This window comes from Haliotis cracherodii, unplaced genomic scaffold (genome assembly GCF_022045235.1).
Source record: "Haliotis cracherodii isolate W230 unplaced genomic scaffold, xgHalCrac1.p SCAF_17, whole genome shotgun sequence".
NCBI classification, from domain to species: domain Eukaryota; kingdom Metazoa; phylum Mollusca; class Gastropoda; order Lepetellida; family Haliotidae; genus Haliotis; species Haliotis cracherodii.
In genome coordinates this window covers 5,246,417-5,259,344 of record NW_027266272.1, presented here as the reverse complement: position 1 = coordinate 5,259,344, position 12,928 = coordinate 5,246,417, and the positions used below count along the sequence as shown (strand labels likewise).

At 41.8% G+C, this 12,928-nt stretch overlaps 1 protein-coding gene across 2 annotated transcripts in view; it reads left to right on the top strand.

The window, feature by feature from the left end:
• LOC139464268 (uncharacterized) overlaps positions 1-12,643 on the top strand; it is a 30,457-nt gene extending 17,814 nt beyond the window's left edge. For both annotated transcript variants that reach the window (XM_071245790.1, XM_071245791.1), the window contains one exon: positions 8,920-12,643. In XM_071245790.1, coding sequence (XP_071101891.1) covers positions 9,002-11,896 — 2,895 coding nt within the window. In that variant the 5' untranslated portion in view covers positions 8,920-9,001 and the 3' untranslated portion in view covers positions 11,897-12,643. The remainder of the gene's footprint in view (positions 1-8,919) is intronic.
• Positions 12,644-12,928: the final 285 nt, after the last annotated feature.

The following is a 12,928-nucleotide window of genomic DNA, read 5'->3' as shown; positions in this document are numbered from 1 at the left end:
TGTGCAGAGTTGAATCCCTTGGGCATGCCAGAAACCTATGATTGTGGGTTCGAATCCCGGTTTGTATCGACTATATTTCTAGGTTTGTCAGCACCATACCCGTGCTAGTGGGTTTCACAGAAGTGGTAAACGTCTTAGACCTGCATCACTTCGGGCTTACATGCCGTGATATAACTGGAATACTGTTAAAAGCGGCGTTAAACCCAACCCACTCACTCATTCTATATTTGGAGCCGTTCTGAAAATCAAAGATAGTTAGAAAGTCATAGAAAGCTATGACTGAACCTTTGTATGAAACATCATCGTATTTGCTATGTACGTATTTACAACTTTTTAAATATTCTAATTTCTATTCAGAATATACGTCATACATAAAATATCTGTTTGGCTATTTTTCATCCCAAATAAGGGACCGGTCAGTTATTCCCTGGGTTTCGTTTTCTTTTTTATTACCCACGTGGTGAAGATACAGGTGGTAAGATACTAAATCCGTAAGTCACACGTATGTCGTACAAGGTTGACCTTGTTTTATTCGTTTTGATTGGATAACCGTGACCTCTGTCACACCGGGACTACTTTTTTCATTCATAAAAAATCGCGAGATGTCATTCATTTTGCGATTACAAGGCAGAACTGAAGAAATTCATGAGCACGAGAGATATTTACAAACACTTTATTAAACCAAACAAGATAGTCACACGCATCAAATTCGGTTTGCATTCTATATAAGTTATGCATTGAGCTCCTACAGACGTATAATCGAGCTAGATCTATAAATCGATTTACAATGTACGACTGCCGATCGAGCGCGTCCCTTGAGCGTGACGCACCCGACCATTTTCGCAACTTTCAATTTGATGTAACGTAAAAGGATAAGCGTGGTGAAATGAAGTCTGTTTAAACTATCTGGACAGATATCTAGACTTACTTGGGATGATCCGGTTGTGCCATCGGTGTCCCCTTTGAAGCGTATTTTGTGGCGCTGTTTCGGGAAGTGTTGTTCATGAATGAACGAACACAGCACGACCAGATAACTTAAAGTTCACAGTTCCGATACAAATCATTCAAAAACTCCGTGGAAGTGTGCCTGACTTCTGATTTTGTGGCCCAAAACATCCCAAATGTGAACAGTAACATTCCCTATCTCTAGAGTAAAACGCTGTGAGTGGATCGCGGTTGTCTTTTCTTATTCCGGTGGCGACCTTGCCCTTCGATCGTTCGAAGCTGTCACTGACATGCAAGCAGATTTGAGTTAGTTGATTTTCACGTCCTCAGTAAAGGGTGGTACAGTTAACATGAATGTCTTTGGCGAACAGTCTGATTTCCCTCTTCCAAAATGGTATGGACATGATATAAATTCAGCTGATAGATCAAGGAAACCGAACCATTTTGATTGCACAGACGGGATCCCGGCAGTGTGATGCGTGTGACTGTTGGTCCGATATTCAAAGCGCGGCGCTAATGTGACATTTCAAATTTTCTTATCGGTGTCCTGCGTACTAACAACATGGCGCTTGAATTACCATAAGTTGAAGACTTTCTTCCAAAATGATCTTGAGCGTCGGTGCTGGTTTGTTTGTAAACAGATCAGCAGGCGCATGTTGTTAATGCGTATGCATAAACATGTCAACAATGCCCATATTTGGTCATATATCAATATTCATGCGCAACCAGATTTTGCAACCGGTTTCAGTTTGGTCCGTCAACGAACGCAAGTTGTTATGTATTTACACTTAAATATATATTTAACGTGGGTAATAAATAAAATACCACACTCATTCTCGTTAGATACCATTTTTACGAAACTCGTGAACTTTCTATGGTATCTGACCTCGCTTTCGCTCGGTCAGATACCATAGAAAGTCCACTCGTTTCGTAAAAATGGTATCTAACGAGAATGAGTGTAGTATTCTCTATTTATTACCCACGTGGTGAAGATACAGGTGGTAAGATACTAAATCCGTACGTCACACGTGTGTCGTACAAGGTTGACCTTGTTTTATTCGTTTTGATTGGATAACCGTGACCTCTGTCACACCGGGACTACTTTTTTCATTCATAAAACATCGCGAGACGTTATTCATTTTGCAACTACAAGGCAGAACTGAAGAAATTAATGAGAACGAGAGATATTTACAAACACTTTATTAAACCAAACAAAATAGTCACACGCATCAAATTCGGTTTGCATTATATATAAGTTACGCATAGAGCTTCTACAGACATTATATAATCGAGCTATATCCATTTACAATGTACGACTACTGATCAATAGAGCGAGAGTCCCCACCACCACCCGACCACTTTCACAACTCTCAATTTGATTTAAAGTAAGGATAAGCGTCTTGAAATGAAGTCTGTTTAAACTATCTGGACAGATATCTAGACTTACTTGGTATGATCCGGTTGTGCCATCAGTGTCCCCTTCGAATCGTATTTTGTGGCGCTGTTTCGGGAGACCTGTGTTGTTCATGAATGAACGTACACGACTGCACGACCAGATTACTCAAAGCGAACAGTTCTGATACAAATCATTCGAAAACTCCGTGGAAGTGTGCCTGACTTCTGATTTTGTGGCCCCAAACATCCCAAATGTGAACAATAACATTCACTGTCTCTTGCGTAAAAAGCTGTGAGTAGATCACGGTTGTCTTTTCTTATTCCGGTGGTGACCTTGCCCTTCGATCGTTCGAAGCTGTAACTGACATGCAAGCAGACTTGAGTTTGTTGATTTTCACGTCTTCAGTATAGGGTGGTACAGTTAACATGAATGTCTTTGGCGAACACTCTTCCAAAATGGTACGAACATGATATAAATTCAGCTGATAGATCAAGGAAACCGAACCAGTTTGATTGCACAGACGGGACACCTGCAGAGCGAGTGACAGACTGTTGGTCCGATATTCAAAGCGCGGCGCTAATGTGACTTTTCAAATTTTCTTATAGGTGTCCTTCGTACTAACAACATGGAGCTTTAATTACCATAAGTTGAAGAATTTCTTCCAAAAGGATCTTGAGTGTCGGTGCTGTTTTGTTTGCAAACACAACGACAGGCGCATGTTGTTAATGCGTATGCATAGAAATGTCAACAATGCCCATATTTGGGCATATATCAATATTCATGCGCAACCGGATTTTGCAACCGGTTTTAGTTTGGTCTGTCAACGAACGAAAGTTGTTATGTTTTTACACTTAAATATATATTTAACGTGGGTAATAAATAAAATACCACACTCGTTCTCGTTAGATACCATTTTTACGAAACTCGTGAACTTTCTATGGTATCTGACCTCGCTTTCGCTTGGTCAGATACCATAGAAAGTCCGCTCGTTTCGTAAAAATGGTATCTAACGAGAACGAGTGTAGTATTCTCTATGTATGCAATAATGCACTGAAAACAAATTACCTTCCTCTAATGCTTGACATATTTTGGGGTGACCCTCCCCATACTCTTGTAGATTTGTGACATGGATACATATTAATAATCAAAATTACTACTTTTTTCATTCATAAAAAATCGCGAGATGTCATTCATTTTGCGATTACAAGGCAGAACTGAAGAAATTCATGAGCACGAGAGATATTTACAAACACTTTATTAAACCAAACAAGATAGTCACACGCATCAAATTCGGTTTGCATTCTATATAAGTTATGCATTGAGCTCCTACAGACGTATAATCGAGCTAGATCTATAAATCGATTTACAATGTACGACTGCCGATCGAGCGCGTCCCTTGAGCGTGACGCACCCGACCATTTTCGCAACTTTCAATTTGATGTAACGTAAAAGGATAAGCGTGGTGAAATGAAGTCTGTTTAAACTATCTGGACAGATATCTAGACTTACTTGGGATGATCCGGTTGTGCCATCGGTGTCCCCTTTGAAGCGTATTTTGTGGCGCTGTTTCGGGAAGTGTTGTTCATGAATGAACGAACACAGCACGACCAGATAACTTAAAGTTCACAGTTCCGATACAAATCATTCAAAAACTCCGTGGAAGTGTGCCTGACTTCTGATTTTGTGGCCCAAAACATCCCAAATGTGAACAGTAACATTCCCTATCTCTAGAGTAAAACGCTGTGAGTGGATCGCGGTTGTCTTTTCTTATTCCGGTGGCGACCTTGCCCTTCGATCGTTCGAAGCTGTCACTGACATGCAAGCAGATTTGAGTTAGTTGATTTTCACGTCCTCAGTAAAGGGTGGTACAGTTAACATGAATGTCTTTGGCGAACAGTCTGATTTCCCTCTTCCAAAATGGTATGGACATGATATAAATTCAGCTGATAGATCAAGGAAACCGAACCATTTTGATTGCACAGACGGGATCCCGGCAGTGTGATGCGTGTGACTGTTGGTCCGATATTCAAAGCGCGGCGCTAATGTGACATTTCAAATTTTCTTATCGGTGTCCTGCGTACTAACAACATGGCGCTTGAATTACCATAAGTTGAAGACTTTCTTCCAAAATGATCTTGAGCGTCGGTGCTGGTTTGTTTGTAAACAGATCAGCAGGCGCATGTTGTTAATGCGTATGCATAAACATGTCAACAATGCCCATATTTGGTCATATATCAATATTCATGCGCAACCAGATTTTGCAACCGGTTTCAGTTTGGTCCGTCAACGAACGCAAGTTGTTATGTATTTACACTTAAATATATATTTAACGTGGGTAATAAATAAAATACCACACTCATTCTCGTTAGATACCATTTTTACGAAACTCGTGAACTTTCTATGGTATCTGACCTCGCTTTCGCTCGGTCAGATACCATAGAAAGTCCACTCGTTTCGTAAAAATGGTATCTAACGAGAATGACTGTAGTATTCTCTATTTATTACCCACGTGGTGAAGATACAGGTGGTAAGATACTAAATCCGTAAGTCACACGTGTGTCGTACAAGGTTGACCTTGTTTTATTCGTTTTGATTGGATAACCGTGACCTCTGTCACACCGGGACTACTTTTTTCATTCATAAAACATCGCGAGACGTTATTCATTTTGCAACTACAAGGCAGAACTGAAGAAATTAATGAGAACGAGAGATATTTACAAACACTTTATTAAACCAAACAAAATAGTCACACGCATCAAATTCGGTTTGCATTATATATAAGTTACGCATAGAGCTTCTACAGACATTATATAATCGAGCTATATCCATTTACAATGTACGACTACTGATCAATAGAGCGAGAGTCCCCACCACCACCCGACCACTTTCACAACTCTCAATTTGATTTAAAGTAAGGATAAGCGTCTTGAAATGAAGTCTGTTTAAACTATCTGGACAGATATCTAGACTTACTTGGTATGATCCGGTTGTGCCATCAGTGTCCCCTTCGAATCGTATTTTGTGGCGCTGTTTCGGGAGACCTGTGTTGTTCATGAATGAACGTACACGACTGCACGACCAGATTACTCAAAGTGAACAGTTCTGATACAAATCATTCGAAAACTCCGTGGAAGTGTGCCTGACTTCTGATTTTGTGGCCCCAAACATCCCAAATGTGAACAATAACATTCACTGTCTCTTGCGTAAAAAGCTGTGAGTAGATCACGGTTGTCTTTTCTTATTCCGGTGGTGACCTTGCCCTTCGATCGTTCGAAGCTGTAACTGACATGCAAGCAGACTTGAGTTTGTTGATTTTCACGTCTTCAGTATAGGGTGGTACAGTTAACATGAATGTCTTTGGCGAACACTCTTCCAAAATGGTACGAACATGATATAAATTCAGCTGATAGATCAAGGAAACCGAACCAGTTTGATTGCACAGACGGGACACCTGCAGAGCGAGTGACAGACTGTTGGTCCGATATTCAAAGCGCGGCGCTAATGTGACTTTTCAAATTTTCTTATAGGTGTCCTTCGTACTAACAACATGGAGCTTTAATTACCATAAGTTGAAGAATTTCTTCCAAAAGGATCTTGAGTGTCGGTGCTGTTTTGTTTGCAAACACAACGACAGGCGCATGTTGTTAATGCGTATGCATAGAAATGTCAACAATGCCCATATTTGGGCATATATCAATATTCATGCGCAACCGGATTTTGCAACCGGTTTTAGTTTGGTCTGTCAACGAACGAAAGTTGTTATGTTTTTACACTTAAATATATATTTAACGTGGGTAATAAATAAAATACCACACTCGTTCTCGTTAGATACCATTTTTACGAAACTCGTGAACTTTCTATGGTATCTGACCTCGCTTTCGCTTGGTCAGATACCATAGAAAGTCCGCTCGTTTCGTAAAAATGGTATCTAACGAGAACGAGTGTAGTATTCTCTATGTATGCAATAATGCACTGAAAACAAATTACCTTCCTCTAATGCTTGACATATTTTGGGGTGACCCTCCCCATACTCTTGTAGATTTTTTGACAGCCTCCGTGGTCTAGTGGTTGAGCGTCCGCCCGGAGAGCGGAAAGTCCGGGGTTCGATCCCCGGCCGCGGCCGCGTCATACCAAAAGACGTTAAAAGATAGAACTTGTTGTTAAGGGGCTAAAACACGGACTGGTCGGCTCGGAGTCAGTATACTGTGTCTGAGTGGGGTATTCATGTTAAACTGCGGCATGGTATCTCCGTGTGCTAGCACTATAAATCGGCATCATCCGGACAAGTACAAGCAGCCACACAAACACATTCACGTACATGCACGTCGCTATTTACGTGCAATAATCTTGGACGCGACGTTAAACCCATTTCACCTTCACCTTGTACATTTTGTAAAGACTGTCCCTCATAATACCAAATCGCTAGTATCATATTATGAAATGTCCTTTTTCCACGACCATCCCCAAATATGATAATGAATAACTGTCATCATTGTGGATGCGGAATGACAACACTGAGGCTGTTGAGTCAAGTGCCAGCCTTCAGCCTCTAGATGCAGGATTCCCCGCATGCATGGTGCAATGTTGGTACAATGTGCACTCAGGCTGTAGGTCAGGCTGTGACATTTGAGCCTTACTGCTTCCTGTTTTGCTTGGGAGATACTGTTGCTTACATCGTCATCAAATTATCAAAAAAACGAACGTTAGAATTCTGTTATGTCCGACATACACACTTGCAACAATAGATAGGCTGTAATAGATAGGTTGTAATAAAACTACCAAGGACTGGTCGGCTCGGAGTCGGTATACTGTGTCTGAGTGGGGTATTCATGTTAAACTGCGGCATGGTATCTTGGTGAGCTGCGCTATAAAACGTGCGTGAATCAGGACTAGTGCAAGCACACGCACGCACGCACGCACACACACACACACATACTCGCGCACGAAGATCGATGTTCATTATGTCATTACATTAACTCATTTGACCGACCGTGAAGATCCGTGGTAGAACCCATGCTTGCCGTAAAAGGCGACTGTGCTCGTCGTAAGAGGCGACTAACGGGGTCGTATGCTCAGGCTCGCTGACATGGTTGATGCATGTCATCGGTCCCAATTGCGTGGATCGATGCTCATGAAGTCAGTCACTGGATTGTCTGGTCCAGACTCGATTATTTACAGACCGCCGTCATTTAGCTGGAATATTTCTGAGTGCGGCGTTAAACAACAAACAAACAAAACAAACACCATACAGGCTTGAAAAGGCCATAAATCTTGAGGTCTCTCTTGAAAAGCCTTCAGTTTTAGTTTCAAATTTAAAGCCTTAAAAAGCACCAAAATCGCTTGAAAAGGTTTGAATTTGTACAAAATGCATTATATGTGTTTATAAAAGTATTACAATTCATCACAAACTTTATTTATTTTATTTGTTGGTTGTGAAAATAAATAAAATAGTTGATTTGTGATCATCACACCTCTTTTTACTGGTCTTATGACTAGAATATCTTATGCTGGATTAAAACAAAATATTGATAGATTGAAGGCTTGAAAGCCTTGAAAAGGATTTGAATTTTAGTGTTTCATATCGGCATGAGCCTTGAACCCGAAATGAGCAATGGACTAGTGGGATATCACTCAAAGGTATCTGCAACGTGCATTAAAGTCACCACATGGGTACAGTCGCCCGAGATTATGTTATTAACAAACTTGATCATAAATAATACACGGAAAAACTTCCGCGTCAAAAGGTCACACAGAACACACAACCGGGGTTTCCCATGACCTACAGAACTTTCCAAAGTCCTTACAGGAAGTATGAGGGTCCTGCAAGGTTATGGAATGGTGTAGTGTACTTTACTGTAAGATTTGAGAAATTTGACTTTAATTACAGGACCTGTATTTCTTGCCAAGAAATTGGTACAAGTTAGTGAGTATCGTTTTACGCCGCTTTTAGCAATATTCCAGCAATATCGGGGCGGGGGACACCAGAAATAGGCTTCACACATTGTAACCATGTCGGGAATCGAACCCGGGTCACAATTAAGATCTATTTATTGTCTTTGGTGGTAATTTATATAGAAATAAAGATTTTGTTCGAAATAAAGGGGTGGGGGTGGGGGTGGGTGGGTGAGTATTTATACAGAAATAAAGATTCCTCTCCCCCCCCCCCCCCCCCCCCCATTCTGTATCCGCCGCCCATGGGGTGGTCAGGCTCGCTGATTTGGTTGATGCACGTCATCGATCCCAATTGCGTAGATCAATGCTCATAATGTTAATCACAGGATTGTGTAGTCCAAACTCGATTATATACAGACCGCCGTCATATAGCTGAAATATGTCTGAGTGTGACGTTATACAACAAACCAACCAACTAAGATCAAATGTCTCCCTTGTCACTGTCTCTACTGACAAGGTGGTTTTAGTGCATGGGGTCTCAGTGACACAGCAAGAACGTGTCGTCATGTGATGTCGCGGCAGTTAATTATAAATGTATATTCTTCTTACAGTATCAGTTATCGGCAACATTAACCTTCAAGCGCATTAATTTTTTAAATTCAGTTCACCTATTATCGATTTTTCAGGTGTTGCTGAGCGACGTGAAAATTGTCTTACCACAGTGACACCGTCTTAAAGCTGACAACTTGACAGAATACCTAACCCAGTATGAAACACAGCCGATCATGGTTCGTGGCAGTGGTGCTTTCATGTGTGTGCCTGCTACTCTTATACAACGTCATCGTACCCAAATATTTTGTCAAGTCCAGTCCTGAAAAGCCGAGTTTCCCAGGAAACCAAATCCTTATAATCCATCGAGCCACCACGCATGGACGGTACTGTCTTGAGGAGAATATATGCAAAAACAACACTGACGGGAACGTGTATACCTACATACGGCATGCTAATTTCTACCAACTCATCGAGAAGGGGATTGACTTCAAGAGGAACATCACCCACGAGAGAGAGGTCGTTCCCCATATTGTTCATTACGCGTGGTACGGGGGGTTGAAACGAGGAAACAACTTCCGGTTCCATCACATGCTGGCTATTTTGTCAGCTCATAAATTCATCAAACCCAGTAGAATATATTTTTGGCACGACATGGTTCCGACTGGAGATTACTGGAAAGAGGTGAAGGAAAAGGTTCCGGAATTGTGCCTTGTTTTCCGGAAAGGGCCGACGGAAATTCGAGGGCGGAAAGTCGTCGTGGCGGAACATGTGACAGACGTGGTGAGACTTGAGGCAGTGATGGAATTCGGGGGAATGTATTTTGATCTCGATGTCATGATACTCAAGCCCCTGGATCCCCTCCTTAAATTCGACGTTGCCATGGGATACGAGACGCCAGGGGGATTGTGCAATGGCATCATGATTGGTACGGCATGGGCCGATTTTTTCAAGATCTGGCACAAGGAATATAAGTCTTTTCAAGATCATCAGTGGAACGTTCACTCTGTTCAGATTCCTGGAAGGCTAGCAAAGCAGTACCCCAATCTTGTGCACACTGAATACACCTCTCTTCACAGACCCAATTGGATGGAGCTGGATAGGTTATATACTGTTGGGAAGCTTTATGACTGGAGGAAAAATAATTATGCCAGCCATTTGTGGATTCGACTTCATAAAGTGGAACATAATCCTAACGATATTAAGACATGGAACACTACAGTTGGGGAAATGTTCAGATGGATCTACTATGGCGACTGGAAGCTGCAGTTGCCTGGGCAACATGTCAATCGCACACGCCCTCCAAGTACTGTTTCAAGGAAATCATGTATTCTTAATAACATATGCAGGACGAATGACAGCTCTAAAGTATATACCTATCAGAGACAGGCCGATTTTCTCCAAAATATCGATTCGCCGGTAGATCTGAAACGGAAGATTAATCATCAAGTGAGAGTCATCCCGAATATTGTTCATTTTACTTGGTATGGCGGACAGACGAAGGGTAATAAATTTCGATTTCATCACCTTATTGCTGTTCTAGCAGCGCACAAATTTATCAAACCGGATCACATATTATTCTGGCATGACATGGTACCAAATGGAAATTACTGGAAAGAGCTGCTTCAAAAAGTCCCGGAGGTTGTGCTTGTGTACCGCGGAGCCCCGTCTGAAATACGTGGCAGGAAGGTAGCGGTTCCAGAGCACTTGACAGATGTTGTGCGTTTAGAAGCAGTGCTAGAATATGGTGGAATGTATTTTGATCTTGATGCTATTGTTCTGAAACCATTGGACGCTCTGTTGAAATACGACGTAGTTATGGGTTATGAAGCGCCAGATGGTTTATGTAACGGGATAATAATTGGGAAACCCTGGGCCGATTTCCTGAAGATTTGGCACCGAGAATACAAGACTTTCGATGACAGCAACTGGAATTACCATTCCGTAGTTCTACCAGCACATCTAGCCAAGGCGCACCCCAATCTGATACACACGGAAGCAACGTCCATGCATCGACCTAGCTATATCGAACGGGATGTGTTGTATACGGAAGGGAAGTTGTTCAAGTGGAGAGCCGATAACTTCGCTGTTCATCTTTGGATACGGTTTCATAAAACTGAACACAACCCTGAGGATATCAAATATTGGAACACTACCGTTGGTGAGATATTTAGATATGTCTATTACGGAGACTGGAAATTGACACCACTGCTTACTAAAGGAAAAATATGCATCTATGGAAATTTGTGCAAAGACAACACATCGGAGAAGGTGTACAAATATATACGCCTTCCGGATTTTCTGAGTAGGGTGGAATCTGATGTGGATTTGAAGTTGAATATAAGCCACAATGAAAGGATCGTCCCAAACATTTCTCACTTCACCTGGTACGGAGGTAAAGCTAAGGGGAATACCTTCCGGTTCCATCACCTCTTGTCCATTCTTGCTGCACATAAGTTCCTTAAACCCGACAAGGTCCTGTTCTGGCACGACATGGTCCCAGAGGGGCCTTACTGGACGGAGCTGAAGGACAAAGTGCCAGAACTCACACTTGTGTATCGAGAAACCCCGACCGAAATCCGTGGTCGGAAGGTCACAGTTGCTGAGCATCTGACTGATGTGGTACGTCTGGAAGCTATTATGGAATATGGAGGGTTCTACTTTGACTTGGACGCTATGGTACTCAAACCGTTAGGCCATCTACTTAACTATGATGTGACAATGGGATATGAAACACCAGATGGTTTATGCAATGGAATAATGATTGGAAGAGCATGGGCTGATTTCTTCAGGATATGGCATAAAGAGTATAAAACATTAGACGATAGGAACTGGGCTTATCATTCAGTTAAGCTTCCAGCCATTTTGGCCAGGAGATTCCCGAATCTGATACATACAGAAGCTACTTCTATGCATCGTCCGAACTGGGGAGAGTTGCCCCAGTTGTACAAGGAAGGGCAGCTGTATGACTGGCGGGCTAAAAATTATGCTGTTCATTTGTGGATTCGGTTTCACCGTCCAGAACACAACGCCACAGATATAAAAAGCTGGAACACCACCACTGGAGAGATATTCCGTTATATATATTACGGGGACTGGAGGATTCAGAAATAATCATGAGTGCCTTTATGTATGCAGTTAAGGGACATACTATTTGATATTATGGGATTTTATGGAATTAAATAATTGTCTAAGAAAATTCTTACCATGCCATACAAACAGAATGTTCCCCTCTTCAAGACATGCAATTTCTACTGAAAACATGACACAAACAATTTCACGGGATCCGCGATACAAATTTGTCAGGACATGTGTCGGTTTCGGTTGGGTTCTGTCCATCTGCCAACGAAGGCCGGGCCGCCAGTAGTGTTCAGCAGGACCGTGTGACTTATTGTCCGTTTAATATTCTGGAAGGGGCCTTGGATTTTATCAAAAAGAATAAATTGTCCCAGACAATTCTTGTAAAATATAATCATGCTTCAGACTGTTCCGCCTAACTTATACTTTGTAACCGTGTAAGAATGTGTCTATAGCAACCCATGCTTGTCGTAAGAGGCCACTGACTGGATCGGGTCTTCAGGCTCGCTGACTTGGTTGATGCATGTTATCGTATCCCAGTTGCGTAGATCAATGCTCATTATTTTAATCAAAGATTCTGTAGTCCCGACTAGATTATATACAGACTGCCGTCATATAGCTGAAATATTGGCTGAGCGTGACGTTATACAACAAACAAACAAATATTAATTGCCAAATGATCTTAGTTTCTGTAAGGCAAGTGGTATAACATGTATTGGCTTTTTCGTACTTTTGTAAGTAACTTGTCAATATGCTAAGGGATTGATGTATTGAAAGATTTTGTAGATTTTTTCATGTGTTATGGGAATTAAAAGGATTGCCAAACATTGCATCTCTATATATAAAGCACATACTGAACAGAACTGGTGCCATTTGATATTAAGGAGCAATGTCGTCGACTATACGCTTGTATTACCTTCATGCCGAACGCCAGGCAGGGTAACAATAAGTAGTATCGCAAAACGTGTTTTTGGTATGACACGGCCAGGATCGAACCCCCGACCTTCCACTGCTCTGCTAGACAAAGGAGGCGGTCTTCGTTTGGCAGTCAGCTTGAATGATACTAGA